Source organism: Camelus dromedarius, chromosome 10 (genome assembly GCF_036321535.1).
Source record: "Camelus dromedarius isolate mCamDro1 chromosome 10, mCamDro1.pat, whole genome shotgun sequence".
Classification (NCBI taxonomy): domain Eukaryota; kingdom Metazoa; phylum Chordata; class Mammalia; order Artiodactyla; family Camelidae; genus Camelus; species Camelus dromedarius.
Genome location: NC_087445.1, coordinates 5,936,066 through 5,956,571, shown reverse-complemented (window position 1 = coordinate 5,956,571; position 20,506 = coordinate 5,936,066). Strand labels below are relative to the sequence as shown.

The 20,506-nt window shown below is 43.0% G+C and overlaps 2 protein-coding genes across 1 annotated transcript in view; one reads left to right on the top strand and one right to left on the bottom strand.

Annotated features, from left to right (window-relative positions):
- RMI1 (RecQ mediated genome instability 1) overlaps positions 1 to 20,506 on the top strand; it is a 345,682-nt gene that overhangs the window by 169,486 nt on the left and 155,690 nt on the right.
- Positions 572 to 20,506, bottom strand: part of SLC28A3 (solute carrier family 28 member 3) — a 66,512-nt gene continuing 46,577 nt past the window's right edge. The window contains exons 6-19 of the mRNA XM_031447303.2: positions 19,773 to 19,962; positions 18,542 to 18,686; positions 17,153 to 17,266; positions 16,473 to 16,550; positions 13,838 to 13,918; positions 13,201 to 13,281; positions 11,221 to 11,346; positions 9,438 to 9,568; positions 8,045 to 8,213; positions 7,452 to 7,649; positions 3,157 to 3,238; positions 2,397 to 2,495; positions 2,040 to 2,160; positions 572 to 821 (exon numbers count right to left, since the gene is read on the bottom strand). Coding sequence (XP_031303163.2) covers positions 695 to 821; positions 2,040 to 2,160; positions 2,397 to 2,495; positions 3,157 to 3,238; positions 7,452 to 7,649; positions 8,045 to 8,213; positions 9,438 to 9,568; positions 11,221 to 11,346; positions 13,201 to 13,281; positions 13,838 to 13,918; positions 16,473 to 16,550; positions 17,153 to 17,266; positions 18,542 to 18,686; positions 19,773 to 19,962 — 1,742 coding nt within the window. The 3' untranslated portion in view covers positions 572 to 694. The remainder of the gene's footprint in view (positions 822 to 2,039; positions 2,161 to 2,396; positions 2,496 to 3,156; positions 3,239 to 7,451; positions 7,650 to 8,044; positions 8,214 to 9,437; positions 9,569 to 11,220; positions 11,347 to 13,200; positions 13,282 to 13,837; positions 13,919 to 16,472; positions 16,551 to 17,152; positions 17,267 to 18,541; positions 18,687 to 19,772; positions 19,963 to 20,506) is intronic.

The window sequence follows — 20,506 nt, the reverse complement described above, 5'->3', positions numbered from 1 at the left end:
GTACTGAAAGGGCACATTAAGTTCCCAGAAAAATATGATACAAGTGATCAATAACTAGAAATATCCGAGTATATTATACTTCAGAGATGAGGGGTTCTTTGGGCATTTAGGACCCTACTTCACCACCACCACCACCACACAGACACAGACACACACACAGAGAGACATACACACAAACACACACACACACACACAAACACAAAATCAACTACACGTGGATTACAAAAAAATTACTCTCTTGCATGAGCAAAAGTGAAAGCACAAATAAATTACTTAAGGTATTCCAAAGCCTTTTTCATATTTTTTCTTTTATGTGAATCCCCTTTTAATCCAGTCACCACTGCTTGTGTTTTCTCATACAGTGTGGTCTTTATGCCATTAAGAGCACTGGTGATGAGCATTTCATTAAAAAGCATCTCACCATTGTTTCCAGAATTTCCTTCTGAGACAGAAAACATTTTGGGGACTGGAGACAACATCTCACTTTGGCACACCACAGTGGGTAATTCTCAGTAGTGGAGAGGTTGGGGAGGAGAGGGAAGGGGAGGAGGGAGGTTCTGTAGATCTGAAATGTTCCCTGCTGTTTGTCTTCTTTCCATTTAAAACTGATTCCACGGTAGAAGTATCAATCTGTGGAAATAGCTTTTTTGTGTCCTCCTCAGAGCAGAAAGTTCTGTTGGAGAAGTAGTTGAGCTCAAAGTGCATTAGGGATCCAGCTGCAGTTCAATGTTGACGGATTCAGCAATCCGCAGCAGTCCTTCAAAGAGTGCAAGCTGTGGTTTCCTCCTGGGATGACCTCACCAGGACCCCTGGCAACGGTGCTGGTGAAACGTAGAATGAAACAGTTAGTTGTAGAAGACAGAAACAGTAGATGAGCTGAAGACAACACATTAGAAATAGCACAGGGCGGGAAGCTGGTTTCCTCCCTCACTTTTCAGTTAGGGTGGGTTAAAGACAGAGGCAGCAGAGACATAGTTTTGACTCTTAAATCCTGTTTGGACTGAAGGACCCTCCTTATATTTCCTCTAGGGTAAACAAATAAAAGATAGAACCAATCCTTATAAAACACCTGCACATTAAGAAAGGCAGATGGAGTGGTGATACTGATTTTGAAAACAGGGTGGAGGTGGCCGGCGTGAGTCACTGATGGCCCCTCATCCACTGTAGCTCATCAGCATCACCGTGTTGTCAGGACAGCCTGCATTGCTGGATACCCTTGAAAGGGGGGGACAGTACCTAGTACCTAGTACCAGAGTGCTAGTTAAGGGCATGGGCTCTGTGGGCAGAAAGACTCAGATTTTCTTGGGTCTTCCTATATTGGTTGTGCTTGCACTCATTTTGCTTGGGTAAGTGACATGGCCTCCCTACGCCTTGATTTTATCCAATGCTTAAAAAAGCAACAGTGCCTAACTTATCCAGTGGTTGCGAGGTTGAGATGAGTTAATTCCTACAAAGTGCCTAATACGCAGTTGGGGGGCATAATAAAATGTTTCAGTAGCACTAGTTAGTGCTATGGTTTTAGTCTTTTTAAAAATTTCAATTCATTATTGGAAAAAATGGACAGAAATTTAGATGAAGCTAGAAATAGATAACATTTAATGAGAGCTTATTATATGCCAGTGCTCTTCTACAAATATTACATGAATGATACAGTTATTAGCCTCATTTCACCTGTGAAGAGACTCAGGTAGGCACAGAGATGTTAAGTAACTTGCTCAAGGACACACAGATGTGTAAATTGAAGAGCTAGTGTATGAATACAATCATTGTAGTGTGGTTCTAGCCTTAGTTTAGGAAAGTTAAGATGAAAGGCAGTTAGAAATGCCACATAAGTTCTTAAATTGGGTTATGAGTTTATAAAAATAAGTGGGTGGGGTCTTAGGTCTATTTTTTATGATTACTAATAGATATAAAGAAGTTATCATTGGGGGTGAGGGTAATAGCTCAGGGGTAGAGCACGTGCTTAGCATGCACGAGGTTCTAGGTTCAATCCCCAGTATCTCCATTTAAAAAAGAAGTTATCACCAAGAATACAATACCTGCTCAGGAGGCTCTGGCAACAAGATACTACATTGGTCGTGTCTCCAGCTAAGCTGGAGTTGAAGGCATATTCCAAAATGTGATGGCAGCCACTGTCTACAGGACTGTTGGTGAGCATGCCTGGAAGTGGGACAGAATGTCATTTATTTAATTAATGAAGTCACCGAACTCTCCTTCTATTCCTAGCTTCCCAACCATGCTCCATGCATTTCACTTCACAATATGCTTAACAGCAGCTCTGCCTCTCAGCTTTCTGCAGCAGCATATGCTGCATATGCAGGCTGAAGGCACCAGCCCCTGAAAACTGCCATCCTGTGGGCACAGGGAGACAGGACACGAAGTAGAGGAGGCAGTACCTGCGATGCAGGCTGTCATGAAGCAGGCGATGGTCCCCGCAATCAGAGCTCTCACTGCCCCGGAGGCGATGTCACGCTTTCTGGAAGGAGTTATGGATGCTGGGAAACACGGAAGCAGGTAGGAGAGATTAATGTTGAGGCTATTGACTAGAATTCCAAATTCCCAGCTTCTGAGAATTGTTCTGGGGCTGGAGTCTCAGGTCAGCTGACTTTTCTTTTCTCCTTTTTTAACTGAGCTGGAAAATTGAAGATTTCAAAAGCTTCGTGACGAGGTCCACATCCAGAGAAGTTCCTCTGGTGTGGGAGAACTCAAGGTATGCTGACGGCATTGCAAGGCAAGTGGGTCACAAGGAAGGATCCCAAATATCTACAACTCATCTGTCACCATCTCCTTCTACACCCACAGTGGCACAGAATTAATTAATCAATCATAGCATTTTCCCATTGAACTTCCACTGGCCCTCCAAATCCTTCTCCAGGTGGTCATTGCAAATCCGCAGGAACTGGTATACAAAGTGAAACCTATCTGTCCTCTTTGAGTGGAGTAACATGTGTGCCTTTGAGCAAATTCTTCCCGATGCTCGCTTGGGTATCCCGAGGAAAACTGCATTGCAGAATTAAAATTAGACCCCAAAGGATTTACTGCAGTGCTGGAGCTTTTTTTTTTTTTTTTCTGACACAAATAATGCTACAGAACAATGTGAAGATCTGAAACATGTTTACATCATATCTGTTGTTGAAGAACATTCTTTTCACTTACTGAGTCCGCCGATCACTATTCCCAGGGAACCGATATTGGCAAAGCCACAGAGAGCATAAGTGGCAACTGTCTCAGAACGTATCTGGAAATAAGCATAAACACAGAGATGTGCACATGGTGTGAGCCAGCTTAGCACATCTGACATCCTAACTGGGCTTCCTATTCTGACCATGGAATCAATATCGAGAAATAAGTGTTCAGTGCATGATGTCAAACACCCGTTGCTTCCCAGTGGAACACCTGTTTTTTCCATCTCCCCTTGAATTCTGAGGGAGGGATAAGGGCTGTGCGGATTCAGAGACTCTCCATGAAGTTCTTGGAATTGGTAGTCTTGGCCTCTACCAATGCTGTTTTCTGCTCAATGATAATTTTTAATATCAGTATGACCTGGCCACCTGCTATATAGTGTGTCAGGCAGAGTACTAGCTGCTAAAGATACAAAGTTCATCCCAGAAAATACTTGCATTACATTTATTTGACAAGGGACTTATTCAGAATGTACAAAGAACTGTTGTAACTTGCTAAGAAGACAAGCACCCAATAAAAAAGGAGATTTCACAAAAGACACACAAATGGCCAAAATAAGCACATGAGAAGATGTTTGGCATCATTCGCCACCAGGAAAATTCAAATTAAATTAAAACAATACGCTACTACCACACATCCCCTGAAATGGCTAAAGAAGATGGACAACACCACATGCTGGCGAGGATGTGGAGCAGTTAGAACTCGTGTACATAGTTGGTGGGAATGTAAACTAGCACAGCCTGTTTATAAAATACAAACATACTTGGTGGTTTCTTATCAAATTAACATACGCAGCCTGTACGACCCAGTAATCCCACTCCTAGGCATGTTCCCAGGAGGAATGAAAACATACGTGCCCGAGAAGATTGTACATGAATATTTATAGCAGCTTCATTCATAATAGCCCCAAGCTGGAAACAACTCAAATGTCCAACAGGCCAATGGGGAAACAAAGTGTGGATTTCCATAAAATAAAAAACTACCCTGGAATAGAAAAGAAAAAACTAACACATGGCACCAACATGAATGTTGAGTCCATTTATATGGAATTCTAGAGCAAGCAGAAGTGATCTACAGTGAGAGGAAGATCCCTGGCTTCCTAGGACTGGGTGGGGGTGGGGGTGGGGGTGGGGCTGACCTCGCTGGCCAGGAGGGACGCTTTCTAGGTGTGATGGAGATGTTCCATATCTTGATTGTGGTCGTGGTTACGCAGGTGACACACTTTTCAAAACTCATGTGTACACCACAGTAGACCTTTTTTGTATGTAAATGACACTTCAACGAAAAGGAATTATGTTAGTAAAAAAAAGCTCGCGCATATCAGACATCAGAGGGGCTCCTTTCAGTTGGCTGTGGTGTGTGCCGGCTCTTCTTTGTTGCTCAGCTCTGACCAGACTGGGGGGATATTAGGAGCACGCGTGGAAGTGGGAGAGTGGTCCTCTCACAGGGCGGTGAGAAGAGGGAAGGTGACTCCTTGGAAGTGTGAGCATGACCCTCCTTCTCTATTCTGACCGTTGAGAGGTGCTGCTCAGGCCAGATAATTCTTCCTCAGGTTGAGGGACTGGCGATAGGAGGCCTGGAAGATTCAGTGGGCTTGGCACAGAAATCTGGCAAAGGCACCCACGCAATTGAGGTAGCAATTTTCTTTTCCAGACTCTTGAATAATCTATGATTTGGTTCAAAGAACAAGCCAGGCCAACGTTACATTCAAAAGTAGTGGTGCCTTTTTTTTTTTCCTCTTCCACTAACTGGATTTTTAAAGCTCACAGTCAAGACCCAAGGGGTCATGGTAAGTTTTTTGTTGATTATAAGGCTCCTCTTCTCTTTTTATAATTTCTAAGAACTCCTTTGTTGATATTCTCAATGAGCGTGCATAGAGTGGGCAGAAAAAAAAATATTTCAAGTATTTGAGCAGTCCAGTTTTTGGAAAAGCTCATCCTTGTCCCCCACTCTGTTGAGTGCTTTCCATTTAGTTCAATTGGCTTCAAAAATAGGAAAGCTGATTAAGAGACCACGGGGAGGAAGACAACATAAAGTGCTTGAGATTCCTCTTTCCTTTTTCTGGGGATCTGCGGGAAGGGGATACACAGATGTGGCCATGTAAGTTTTATAATAAGAGGAAAAAGAGGCTGAGATGATTCCACTTTGCCTTTGCCCATAAATGCACAAGATTATGTGATGGAGAGAGCTGTACTGCACTGGGAAATTAACAATCCATCTTATGGTTCTCCTTGTGTAGGAGCAGAGATGCCCCATGTACAAGGACAGTCCCTGTAGCACTATTTCTAATAGAAAAAAAAAATTGGTAACAATGTTCATCAGCAAGAGGCTGGTTAAAATAAATTGTGATGTGCTCATACTGTGTCACAGGCGTGGGTATGGAGAGGCATCCGAGATATGTTATCAAATACAAAGAGCAATGCTAAGAACAGTGAGCAAAATACGGAACAGAGAGAGTTGCTGAATGGCAGGGAAATGGGGAGGATGACTTACCTTTCCCTTTACACCTTTTTGTAACTTTTAAATTCTGTACTGTGGCATGTTTTATGTGTAAACAAAGAAAGAAACATGTAAAGTATTATCTTTAAGAAAGAGAAATGATGGAGTGATAAAGAGCTCATTCTAGGGACAATGTGCTACATACACATCCTGACCTCTTGGATGGAGGTCCCCAGTGGGCATAATTCAATGGATAAGGCTGGGGTTTTGCCTCAGGGACCCAGATCTTATGCTTCAGTCACGTGGTAACTTTTCCAGGAGATGTTGGGACACCACCACCACTCCTTAGTTGGTAAACAGAAATTGTAGGAACTCATCCCCATTTGGTTGATTGGAAATAGGAAATTGGGGGAAACAAAATGTTTTCCCCTTTGTGACTCAACAGTAGCAGAAGCCGTTGAGTTCATACCTCCCGAATATCCTCTGTGGTTCTGCCGCTGGTTGGGCTCACTCCCAACCCAAATCAGCTCCACTGTTCTGTTTCTATCCTCTTAATAACCTGTTCACAAACCTGCTTAGCACAGCCAGAACCGAGCGCTTGCTTTGCTTATTAACAAAACTGCTTTCTCCTGGCAACTGGCAGTTAGGGATGGAAAACATTTCACTTAATTTAGCCTATTCTTTACTGTTGGCAGAGAAGCAAGCTGGTTTGTGGTGGCATCCAAACAATGAGGACATTTGGCCAAGCTCCACTGCGTGGTCAGTGGAAGAATGAACATTTGAGAAAGAGGAGACCTGCAGAGCTGCTGTTCATATCAAATGTGTGGGTCGAAATGCCCCTGACCATAAAATTCAAGTCAGTACTCCCCTGGAGTAAGCTGTTATATTTGTGTAATATGTGGGAGTAAATTTGCGTTGTTTGGTGTTGGGGAGGCTGGGAGAGATGGTGGTGTTCAGACGTGAGCAGTCTGTTAGAACCTTGGACAGCATGCTTTTCCTTGCCTTTACTTTTAAAGCCAAATATGTGCATAGGACGTTAATTCCAAATGGATTGTTTCAGTGAGTAATAGTGGTCGTTGAAAATGTCCACCATTTCGCTTAAAGTTTCCATGTGTGACAATTGTGTTCTCTAGGAAGGTAAAAGTTGGAGACTCAGCTGCAATTATGGCCTAAATAATGGCCTCACCTGAATTCCCTCCTCCCATCCAAGGCCAAGCAGACATGAGCATCTCCTTGCAGGCTATTGACCTGAAACCCTGATGTTTTAATTACAGGGTGTTTGTCTAAAAGGCCCTGAGGTTGTCTTCCTCCCTCATTCACTTGGAGAGTAGCCATTGTGTCTCACTGTTTCTTTAGGATGTAGGGGCACTATGTGGCACTTAGGCATTCTCTCAGAGTTCAGAGAATTCCTCCAATAGGAAGGAAGAGTCCTTCATGACAAGGCCTCATCACTTACCCAACACTGTGGCCTCAGGACATAGCACAGTGCTCCCAGAAGACATTCTGTAAATACCTGTTGACTGATTGGTTCCAATCCCAGCTCATATGACTCTGGGTTTGTATCCACAGTGATCAAAAATAAATAATCACAGTGGTAAGGATTAGCTGTCTTTACACACACACACACACACACACACACATGATTAACTCAACATAACCGATAGTTACAGGGCACTATGTACATTATGAGCTCCATGAGACCAGGGATTTGGGGTCTGTTTTCTTCCCTGATATACCCCCAAGTGCCTGGCATGGTCCTGGCACACAGAGGCTATTGATAGGATGCATGTATGTGATGCAGAATTGTATTGGGAAAAAAATGTACTCACCGACATATATTGCTGCACACCGTTCACAAATTTGGGTCCAGCCTCTTGCCTTAAATGGATCAATTCTGAGAGGTGCTGATAAGCCACAAATTCATTGAAGAATGTCTTATATCCTATGAGTTTGGCAACCATAAAGCTGTCTTGCCAGTCTACTCCCATCATGAAGGAAAAGGGCATGAAGATGTAGGAGCATATTATCTACAAAAACCCAAAATGGATAGTTTATTAAAGTCATGCTTTGCTTCCGGTTTTCAGCCTCATGCTCACGACCAGGTTGTTCCCACCCGCTCTGTGCCTCCTGTAGGCACAGAAATCCCTTCATAGTCTCTGGCTTGTCCATTAGGAGTCAAGGTCGAAACCGAGTCATTTGAAGTAACCTGAATTTTGCGGGTCAGGAGAGGATAACTCTGCATTGAGGAAAGGAAGGGTGATAGGAGACAGCAAAAGATGGGTGGGAGCATGAGGGTCTCATGGTCAGTTTGTACATTGTTGAGGAGTGCATTATAGGAAAGATTTGCTATTCACAAATCTATTTTCTTTTTAAACAAAGATTGGCAGGAACAAAGTGGAGGAGAAACATGATAGAATTATACCTCGAAACTCAGTTGTGGGTAGTCAAACATGTTTCCAAACCAGGACAGGGCTGAATTCACAAAGGACAGCAGGGCCAGGAAGGCAATCAGATTCACAGCGATGTTCGCCACCAGGGCAATGGATGAGGATGCTCCCTGCGTTGCGGCTTCTAGGAGATTCCTTGAATCACTTTATCAAAAAATAGCAGTTCCGGAATTACCACGGGGTTGTCGGCGGATGAACATCACAGGTGTGGAAACGGCACAATCTGAGCTCAGTCGAATGGAGAGACCCACGCCCTGGCCGAGATACCCGAATTCCATGGACTCATGAAGGGGGATTTATACTTGTTAAGTGTAGGTGATGAGCATGCGAGTGTCTAAATGTTATACTACTCTTTTAATTTGGGGGCGTTTATAGTAAAAAAAAAAAAATGGGAAAGGATAAAAATATTACAGGTTTTAACAGTTATATTTCACTAAAAGTAGCTTCCAGAGAATATTTATAAAATATTCACTGTGTAAGAACAATTCAAGCAAAGCCTGTGTATCCCTCACCTCATTTAGGAAATGGAATATCACCTCAACACTGAGCACCTCCTCCTTAACCTCACCTTCTGTCAAGTCTCAGAGGTACTTGGCCCACTAGAATTTGCTTTATGATTCCCTTTCCAATTTTTTTCTCCCTAAATAATATATTGTGTACGTTTACACATTTGCTAACTTTGTAAATGAAATCCTCATATTCCATATATATCCTTTGGCAACTTGCTTTTTTAACTCATGGTTATGACTCTTTCAACGTACAAACAAGGGATGACTATCAGAAACATGTTGTTTGATGAATTCTGTTATTTAATGATATACTTTTGAACATCCTAAATCCTCTAGTTTTTTTTTACACCCCCTCATTTTTTTCTTTCTTTTGAACGGGGCAAAAGGTAAACAGACCTAAGAGGAGTTAGAAATACCTACATCACATCTTATCTTCCCTATTCAATAAGAAACTTCCTGAGATGGTGATCCTGTGGCTTTCTAACAGCCTAAAATCTGGCTCAATGAACCCTATGCTGTATTTAAAATTAAATGTCTATGAGACTGAAAATAACATAATATTGCAATCCAACTATACTTCAATCTAAAAAAAATTAATTAAATGAAATATCTACACTGAACAGTCAAGGCAATGTATTGACACTCAGATATTGGTATTTAGAAAGGTTCTCCTTGAGTTTTGAAACAAGATATTTAGGGTCTAAATAGTCACGGGAAATTAAATTCACTTTAATTCACCATGTTCTCCGATGATCAAATTTTTGCTGCATTTTGAATTTGGACTGGAGCAACCCCCCACCCTCCAACCTTCTGCTTCTGTAGTCATTAACTATTAACTAGGTGAGTGTGTCCCACTTACCCACTTTCCATTTTCATGGCATTCTTGAGGGTTATTTTAGGTGTTTCTGTCTCGGGCCAAAAAAGTTTAGAAATAGCCAACGCCGCAGGTGCTGACATGACGGACGCAGTTAACAAGTGAGAGGATGAAACCTGTGATTTCAGGACGAAGAAGGCCAACTTAGGGTTAGCTTTTCTCTTGTGTTCAGAATGAATGGCCCAAATGCCTTACCAGGGAGACGATGGGTAGGCACCGATTCTATGCCAGAAATCAATGTTTATTTGGAGGCTTGGAAGAGTTCAATGAACCAAGAGTCAGGCATCACTTTGAGAGAAGGGAGGCATTTGTGTGAATTGACCACATCCTTGGAGAAGCACAAAACCCAAATCTGACCATTTCAGAGGGGAATCGATCCTGTATTGTGGTAACTTACAAAGAAGTTTCCTCAACCTTTCTGTTGTCCTTTCAAATATTCAAATAGTCCCCAAAGCTCATGTTTCATTACATCATCAATTTAGATAGTGGATTTCTGGGGGCGCAGGCAAGGTACACCCCTCTCCATCTTCCTTTTGCTCTCCTGAAGTCCTCTGTGCCTTTATGTGACTAATATTCGTTTATCCAGAGTCCCTTTGATCTGCAAGCTGTTTCTGTTTTCCTCATTGCAGGTCTGCTTAAGCTCGTTCCCCTTCCCTCCTCACATCCTTATTTTGTTTCTGGATTCTCTTCCCTATATTTTCAGAATTCTAGAATCCACGTCTTCCTCCCCATTCCCATTGCACCCAGGACATTTTTGCAGGCAGCGTTCCTACAGTGTGGCAACGTGGCTCATCTGGGGAGACAAGACAGCCAAGCTGCTATTCCTGAGGGCTCCTTCCTCCTTTCCCTCTTCCTCTTCCTGCTCATCGGCCTTTGAGGTTTGGGTGAAGTCCTGGAATGAAACTGGCCTATCTTGTAAGAACTCCTAGTCACCTGGACCACACAGCTGCTGAGCTATTCTGTTTCTCCCCTGGGGGTTACATCTGCGTGTGGCTTGTAAGCTCTGTGCTTGGGGCACACGCACCAGTTATCATAACATTCTTCAGCCCCATTCCTTAGACCACCCGCTCTCAAACTGGGCTGTACGTTGGAATCTGAGGACTGAAAAAAAACTTAGTAATGCCTGGGTCTCATTCCAAGAGATTCTGTTTGAATTACTCTGGGGTACGAGCCTGGGCATTAGGGCTTCTAAAAGCTCCCAGGTGATTCGAATGTGCAGGAAGGTTTGAGAAGCACTGCTGCAAGCCAGAAGTCAGAAAACATTTTCTGTAAAGGGCCAGAGAGGACATATTTTTGACTTTTTTGGAGCACAACTAACTCAACTCTGTGTCATGAAAGCTGCTATAGGGAAATAGATAGGAATAGCTGGTTTCCAATAAAACTGTAGTTACCTTCTAGATGTGGCCCACAGGCCACAGTTTGCTGACCCCCAGCCTAGAATCTCTTTACTAGTGTTAGTAATAGTTATTTTATTATTTTTCTTTTTGCATATTTAAATTTTCAGCCAAAGTAACCTCATAATATGATTTCATTCTGCTGTGGTTGGATACAGTTCACATTTAGGTGGCAGGGATATGAAAGTGAAGCATCGTAGCTCCTTGGGGTCGCGCCATGCAAATGTCACAGGAACTGTGACCAACTATATAGCAAAAAGGACACTCTTTTGGCCTCCTTATCTGGCAGCAGTGGTAAAGGGAAAACAGAAGTAATGATAGCAAAGAAAGAAGAGGCTGAATTTTTCCATAAATTAATCTCCAAACATTCTTACCCCAAAAGAAATGTATGCACCCAGCACGCTTCCAGCAATGGTAGAGAACCCAGCGGTCATGATTGCATGGAGTTCGGACTTGGTGACGTGTGGTAAATACGGTCGGACCAGCAGTGGAGACTCTGTCTGGAAGCAATGACCAGATTAAATGTTTCCTTAGGAAGCTATGCCAGTCTACTCAAAATTCCACTCTATACAGCAGTACTTCTAAGAGTGGACCTCAGACCAGCTCCACCAGCATGACTGGGAACTTTCAGTTAGACATGCAAATTCTCAGATTTACTGAATCAGAAACTCTGGGGATGGGTCCAGCAGTGGTGTTCTCATAAGCCCTCTGGTGGTTCTGATGTGTGCTCATGTTTGAGAACCCACACCCTCAATGTCTGGGTCATTTGGACTTTAGGTCAGTGTGCATACAGAATCACGTGTGAAGTTTGCAAGGCTGATTCACATAAGGCCCCCGCCTAGCCTAGGACTGGACTGTGATGGCTTGATATTCTTTTCAAAGGTTGGAACGCCATTGGCCAAGTTACTCTGTCCAGTGGCCTGGCCTTGGGAGCTGTGGTTCCCCAGCCTCTGTGGCTTCCCATCTCCCAGCTTTATCTCAACAGACCCTAAGTTTCTTTGCTGACACCATAGGGAAACAGAGGCACAGGTGTGAAAAAAGACCAGCAACAACAAGGACAGGTGCCCACAGGCCGTTTCCTAACTGAGAATCAGAGGACCCCTCTCCTCCCCTTGTGGGGAAAGGAAAAGGTTGGAGTGTGGTTGTAAAGGCTTGAGTCCCATTAAGGAGGGCAGGCAGCCTGCAGCATGGGGCTCTCCATAAATAGTAGCTGTACTTTTAGCATATTAAGTACCAAATTGAGCACCACAGAAGCATGTGTGCAATTTTACAATTTTCCCCTCATTATTTCTAATTGTTTTTTAAGATTGACTGTGTTGAGCTTCAATTTATGGACTAAATAGAAACTCAGTACATGAGCCCTCTTACCCTGCAGGTAGGAGTAATCAACTCAAGACGGTGCCCTAATTAGTCCTGAGAGATTTTATGACTATAATTATAACAATTTCAACTCCTAAGGAAAGAAGTAGGGGCCTCCCTCTAAAGACTCTGCTCCAGGCTAGCAGGCTGGGCTTAGCAATAAGAAGGCTCAGCCTGCCTGGAGCAGTTGTAAGCCTAGGTCAGGGGGCCACGTGTTTTTCCGGGTGACTTGAGTTTTGCTTCAAATTCAATTTTCCTTGAGCAGCCATGCTAGCAAGTATTCACACTCGGTTCCCTTGGTGTGTAGTTTTGTGCTGCCTGAAGCTGTATATCCTGAGTAATGAGGATGTCAGGAATGCTGCCATTCTGAGGGACACCCCTTGGCAACTTATTTCTTCGCTTAAATGGGCTTCAGGCAAAAGAGCATTTATTCATGCCATGGGTGAGGAAGGTGAAAATGCTTTTGCTCATCAACATTTTTCTTCGGGCTCAGCAGAGATTTTGGCCAGTTCAGATAAGTTGAGAATGAGCTTAAGTATTTATGTGGCTGCTTGGTTGTTGGTGGAAAGCCTTTCTTGGTCTCTTTGCCACAAGTGTTACACTGCAGAATATGAAGCTGCCTGTTTCACGTCTGCAGCTTAAGACAAATGGGGAACTCCACTTGTGTGATGAGCTGCTGGCCCCTGCTAGCCAGAAACCTCAACAATTCAGTTAATTCAGAAAAGACTGGTTGAGAAGTTGTGTCTGAGAAGCCCTATGCTTTGATAAAATGATTCAGTCTCTCGTCCTCTCCGTAAACTTCTAAAAACCTAAATTCCACATTAGTGCACGGAGACTCTTGGAAGGGCTCTCTCTCTCTCTCCTCGGAATCTGGACGTTGTCAATATTGAGAGTTCCTTATTTTGACATCCTCCCCTCCTAAACTAAAAGAAATACTCTTTCTGGAAAGAGTATCCATTTAGCAGTTTGTTTTGTTTTTTGCTATGACTACTTACCTGCCCGACGAATATATTGCCAGAAGCAACTACAGATTCAACAGGAGATGTTCCCATAGTCACTAGCATTATCCATCCAACCTAAAAGGCAAAAAGGGACAAAGTCAGTGAAGAACTATTGGTGTACATGGAACTTCAAAGTAGGGATAAAAATCTTTAAACTGGAGGAAGATATGGAGTCCTTCACCAATTGTACTAAACTGGAGTATACCTCATATAGTTCATAGAGCAGGTCGATCAAATGCTCCTATTGGAGTGGTAAGTCTGAGTCTTTGTGTAGGTACTTTGAATGCTATACAAATGAATGTCTATTGAAATGTCTATTTCATACAAGTAATGTCTATTGAATGTCTACTGTATACAAGTAATAAGTTATAATAATTGCTAATGGTCAGGACAATATCCATTGCATTCCAGGCCCTTGTTCCCAGTAATGCGTTTAATCCCCACAATAACACTTTAAGGGAGGTCCTATGATTAGGCCCATTTTATAGAAGAGGAAACCAAGGCACAGAACAGTTTCATTGTTTTGTCAAAGATCGCCCAGCTAATAAACCCTAGATAAATGGCATTCAAGACTTCGTCCCTGAAATAATCAGTTCTACACTTGTCACCCACTCCCTTCCAGTCCCGGTACCTTTCTAACAAGCCACTGCATCAGTCCGAGGTAGTACAACATGGACATCACAGTGCTGAAAAAAACCACGATGGGCAGGACCTGGAGGTGGGAGGCAAGAGCGACCATGGGTTAACATCAGCCCCAGCAGTATCAGGAGTAGGATTCAGATCAGTGTCCCTCTTTCTGCCTCCTTCCCCACCCTGAAATGTTACGAAGATACTAGAAACTCCTCTTGAAGTAAGCAACACTTTTATCAGGCAACTTCCTCGTGTGCAGTCTCTTATTTTAATTTGTTCTGGATAAGCTTGAGTACATTTCATAGGAAACTTGACTTTTTAAAAAAAATCCTGCTATGATAAACTTTTCTTTAGAGAAGGGATGAAATTTTGGGGGAATTTGTAATAATTAGACCTGGAAACTGAAGTCCACAGGCAGATATTCTTGCTCTGATATTGAACAGACATGGGCTTCCCTACTTATTAGCAGAGTAACCTGGGTCAAGATGAAGTGTGATTAACCTCAGTTCCTTACTCACGGTAATTACACGGTAGGTGCTTAAACAGTGCTTCCTAGAGAGCAAGCATTCATGCATTTAGCTTTCAGAATAATAACTGTTTTACTTACAGATTTTTGAAGCACTCTATATAAAGATTAGACTTTGGAAACTAGTTTACTTCTGTGTTAATAAAGGTTGCCTTTTCCTAGATTCTGTTTTCCTGATGCTCTCTGGATGCCTTCAGTGCAGCCTGTGTGTCTGCAGGGAGCAGTTTCTGCCTTGCAGAGACCAACCAGGGCTGTGGTCTGGGGTGCTCCTGATCCCCAGCCCATTGTTCCCCTTCCTCTCTGCCCCTAGCTAAATGGCCGGGGACAAGCTGCCACCAGAGACACGGAATGACCAAGGACAATTTGTACAGGATCTAATTTAGAAAAAAAAATCCATTAATAATACATATTAAAAGACTCTTTGTGCCATTATTCAGAGCTTGCTCACTTATGTGCTTTTATTGGCTTTAATGGGCAGGCAATGCCTTCCCAAAAGCTCCAGGGAGTTTAAGGGGCTCATCCTGCCAATGTTCCCATAGGGAATCTCCTTTGGCAGAAAGCATGGCAGCTACAGCCCCGGGGGAGAGGGCGGGGCTGGGTGGGGAGGGGGGAGGCCTAAAGACAATGGTGCAGTCTGGGCAGCAAATTCCTCCATCTTTGTGATTTTATTTTTTCTAATTCTGGATCCAGTTCATGACAGATGCATATTTCTATCTCAGTTTGTAAACCCTTGATCTTTCAGAGATGGCTTAGTTATCTCAGCACCGAAGTATCAAGTCAGCAGTTTAAAAGAAGATTCAGCACAGTAGTTGGCCCAACTGATGCCGAGGTAATCTGGAGGTGTATCTGGAGTCCCTGAGTGAGAAAACAATTGAGAAGTGTAGGAACAATAACATAGCACAAGAAAAAGAAATCTGAAGAAAAAAACCAAACGTGTCTTTCTGACTCATCGACAGGTATTTGTAGGGACTTCCCAGAGGAAGGTGAGCTTCCGGGGGGTTTTGGGAGGACATGGGCATGTGGCCAAGCTGCCTTTCCCCTGGAAAATAGCATCCGTCCTTTGGTTGGGAGATGCCCAGCCTGCAGGCCTGCCTGGGCGAAGGCTGTGCCGAAGGAAAGAGGGGAAAGGTTTAGCACGCAGTTGGCTTTGAAAGAACAGAGGCTGATGTGGGTGACTGGCTGTTTCGGATGGTCTGGGATGAAGGAATTTCCTGGGCGCAGCGCTGTCACTGATTCTGGACTGGGAAGACATTGATGGCCACATGCCTCTTCTTTGCTGGATACCTAATGTCCCTTCTCCTGATGTCTCAGATACTGTTACCCCTTATGATCTTACATAAGTATCTCAACAAACGCTACAAGACCTCCAGAAGCGCAGGCATCCCTTGTTTCCTTTTGCTTCGCTTTGTTGCCCTTCTTGGATATTGTGTTTCTTACAGATTGAAGGATTGTGGCAACCGTTTGTTGAGCAAGTCTATCGGCGTGGTTTTTCCAACAGCATTTGCTCACTTTGTGCCTCTGTCACTGGTAGTTCGCACAATATTTCAGACTTTCTCACTATTACTCTATCTGTTATGGTGATCTGTGATCAGTGATCTTTGATGTTACTGTTGTAATTGTTTTTGGCATTTTTTAGCAATAAAGTATTTTTTAATTTAGTACTTTTTTCAGACATAATGCTATTGCACACTTAATAGACTACAGTAGAGTGTACACATAACTTTTTTTTCTTTTTTTTTTTTAAACATAACTTTTATATGTGCTGGGAAACCAAAAAGTTTCCATGACTTGCTTTATTGCCATATTCACTTGATCGTGGTGGTCTGGAACCAAACCTGCAATATCTCTGAAGTATGCTTGTGTTTCAGTATTTCTGACTTCCTCTGGATGTTTCCCTTAATGCTATAGTAACAAAATAAAATGTTTTCAGTCCACTGACTTCAGATAGATTGTAAAGGAGAAGGGACGGTGACGTGCTGTGCCCCTGTAACAGGCCTGGCAGGTGTATGCCTGGTTTCTGGTCAGTTAGCTTCTATCTGAATATCTACAAAGACTGAGAAGTTATTGAAAAGGAAGTCCCTTTGTAGAAAAAAAAAATGTTTGGCTTTACCTTAAATGCAAAAAAGTGGTCTGTATATTTCTCACCAAAGACGAATGAAGCACCAGCATCACTGTACGCCAGGAATGTCTGAGTTAAAGGAAGGAAAAGAGCAGATCATTACAAGCACCGAAGCGGTGGTTACCATCCACAGGAGCTACCAGGCTCTGCAGAGGGTGGGGACTTGGAAAACTGGTTTGACAGACTTGGAGAGTTAATCTTCTCAACTTCCCCCCTGCAGTGGATGGCATGAAAGTGTATTTTGGAACTATAACAACATACAGATTTCCTGGCAGTTCTGACACTCAGTCTGACTCTAGGGTGCTGAAGAGTAAGCCAGGTGTGGTAGTTTGCGCCAGGAGCCATAAATGGTACACGGGTGGTACTAGTTACCACTGGATGCAAAGAAGTCCTATTTCTCTGGGGAAACATCTTAGAAGAGTGACACCCTGAGGCAGGATGGGATAGGCAAGTGATGTGGTAGATGATCTGGGTAAGGGACAATGGAATATTAATAAACTAGGCAGATTAACGTATTCTACATAAACAAAATTATTTGTCTAACTCATGCTATGGAATTAAAACATGGGTCAACTCATGCAGATAGATAAATCTTTCTGACGTGTCTTGAGGGTTATAGTCAAATGTCAAAAACACTGTAAAAACAACGTGTTCTTTTGAACCATACTTACCTGAACTTGTTTGCCCAACCAATCAAAAGCCATAAATCCAGGTTTAGTCCTTAGGATCAAAAGCCCAAGAAGAAACTGTATCCCAATTCCCCAAAAGACAGGCCTCCAGTAAACCTACACAGAAAGATGAAGACATAGGTCTTATTAGAAAATGAACACTGACCTCAGCATAAATGCCCAGAGGATCACTGTTTTTTTGGAAGTCTCTCAGACATGGCCTGTGACCCACCTTCTTTTGAAGGCCAAAGCAATTGTGAGCAGAGAATCCCTCGATAGAATCATACCTAAAAATATCAGGGTTGTAGTCCCTCTTCTTAAACTTGAATTTAAGCCAACAGTCCCGGGAGCATAGGTAGCCATTTCGTCATGATAAAATCACTTAGACACAAAGCATAGTCTTAGGAGGGCCATGAAAGGAGGAAGGATCTGCCCTTCCCAGTTATGCTGTAAATATTAGATACATATAATCATTTCCCCCATCTGGAAAATGGAAAAGCAGAACATAACTTCTCTGCGTGCCCAAGGTTTGTTGATCTGACAATTTGTAAGTGAATTAAGTGAAATTCCACCCTTTTGAGGGGCTCTCATTTTACTGTGAGAGGAACCAATGAACTCTAACGCAGACTCGGGGTGTGCAGCAGTAATGGACCATCATCTGCTTTCGTTTTCGGTGCAGAGATAAGTGGCCTGCAAAGAGCTATGGGATTGGAGGCACGGGAAACAGTGCGGCCGTTCACTCGAACAGGGCAAAGACTTAATATTAGGTGGTTTTGGTCTTCACTTAATGCTCTTTTCTTGGGTCAACCTTTTAGCCAGTAAAGTCTTTCAGAGTTTGCCATCATGAATCCTGTGTGAAAGCTTCACTGTCTCTGAATTCTTGCCCATGTAACGGGTTACAGGCTGACAGAACAAGGATGAGAATTGAATTCAGTGGGGACGGAACTGCGTAAGGACAAATTTTTGGAGTAAAATGTAAAATTATTAGCCTTAATGGCAAATAGCAGTTTGATAAACTGCAGAATCCAGTGGTAGGATATTAGATTATTTGCTGGTCTGGGGAAATCTGGATCAAAATGGATGCGTTTTCTTTATACATACGTTTGATGGGGGAGGTGGGCTACGTTAGTAGAAATTGTATCTGACAGGAGAGAATATTTCACTGGTTGAGCAACTGGAAAATTACTGAGACTGAAAAATGAGAGATTAATAGGACTATTCACGTTCAGGATGAAGGGCACTCTTGCCACTTAAAATATCACAGCAAGGTAAGAAAAATATTGAGTAACAGTTCAATTGTCTCATACTCATTATTTTGAGCAATTTACACATGAGGGAAAAAATAGGGAAAAAACCAAAAAAAAAAAAAAAAAGGATCGATTTCATACTCACTCTGGTTGGGTGCTTGGAAAACAGAAATGTCAGGATAGTGTACATGACAAGCCCTCCGAAGGACACGAGCTGCCGTTGGCCCAGTTTGGCGGTGTCCAGGATCAGCCAGAGCAGAACTGCCAGGGTCAGGGAGCCCCAGGTCACCCTGCAGGAACCAGAAGGGAGGCTTTGGCATCATTTGTGGTGTTAGCTTGAAAACCTTAATCAGACTTCAAATGAACGGACAAAAAATACTGTGTAACACACCCTGGCACCGGGAAATGATGCTTCCAGAAATTGCAACAAACTCTCCTTGGTTGTTGTAGCTACTATAAAGGCAAACAGTCGAGAAATTAAGCAATGTGTCCCCTCCCTCCACAACTCTTGGGCCCTTTGCCGGTTCAAGGATATTTAAAGAGGCTGGAGAGGAGAAAGGATGTTTGGAGAGGAAGTCTGGTGGTTTCTTTGTGAGAGCTACTGGGACTCCTCACCTCCGTTTTGGGAGACGGGTGAAGTGTTACCTTCTTCCCTTTAAGGAGAAACTTGAAATGTGTCTTCTGCATTGGGGGGCCTCACCCAGGCCTCAGAGAGCTAAGTCAGACTGTAGATTGGGTTCTGAGTCCCTGGGGATCTAGTGGGCATGACAGGGCTGACTCACTTGGTGGCAGCGCCAGAGAGGATGCTCTGCTGGGATTGCACAACCCCGGTTTATTAGGCCAACAATGTGTAAACTTTCCTGGTGGATCCCATGTGGGCCATGCTTGGGAGAATTGGTCCTGAGTCCTACCTACCCCATAGGGCCACCTAGAGATCAAGGAGATCCCACAGAGAGAGGCTGAAATTAAAACAGTGGCTATTCACCTGCAGGACGTGGGGTCCTACAAGAGAGAGTTGGCTTTAACAGCTCACAGACTCTTCCTCCCAAGGAGGCTGGCTTCATGCTCAAAGCAGAAAGTCACCTTTCTAAGCCAAAACTGACCCAACTTTTGGACAACAGTTTACCACTTAGTGATGCTTAAAATTAAGGCAGTTTGTAGGGACATTTGAGCACATCCTGAATGAGTCACTGCCTTATCTGGGCCTTGCTGTCCTGCTTGTAAAATGAAGACATTTTAAACAGATTATTCCCTAAGGTTCTTTCTAGCTTCAGTATCCCATAAATAAGGAAGCAATTTCAGAACAAGTCTTTGGGACAGTATTGAAAAAAACTAACATCCCTCTCGACCGCAGTAAGAGGACTAACTGCATTTACCACTTCAGCCAGAACCAGTGGCTGTCCAGAAGCCTTCTGCCAGGGGACAGGAACTTGTCGATCCGAGACTCATATTTGGCCATGAAGTGATCCCAGACCACAAAGAAGATGACCACCACTGTGATCACGAAAAGAGGGAGGGCTCTGTGGAAGTTCAGCACACAGGCTGCAATCACCAGAGCCAGGTAACCTGCCCAGGAAGCAAATGCAAACAGTGAATGTCACCAACATCGACTAGACACCAGCCTCCAGCACTGATCTGGCTCAGCCAAGGGCAAGTTCAGTCAGGAAAACAATGAATATATATGCACATTTTAAAAATTGAAGTATAGTCGGTTTACAAAGTTGTGGTAATTTCTGGTGTACAGCATAGTGGTTCATATATATATATATATATATATATATATATATATATATATATATATATATATATACCTTTTCATATTCTTTTTCATTATAGGCTGTAACTAGGTATTGGATATAGTTCCCTGTCCTAAACAGCAGGATCTTGCTATTTGTCTATTTTACACATAGTAGTTAGTACCTGCAAATCCCAAACTCCTAAATTATCCCTCTACCTCCACCCCCTTCCCCTGGGTAACCACGATTTTGTTTCCTATGTCTTTGAATTTGTTTCTGTTTTGTAGATAAGTTCATTTGTCTCATTTTTAAAAAGATTTCACATATAAGTGATATTACATGGTATTTTTCTTTCTCTTTCTGGCTTACTTCAC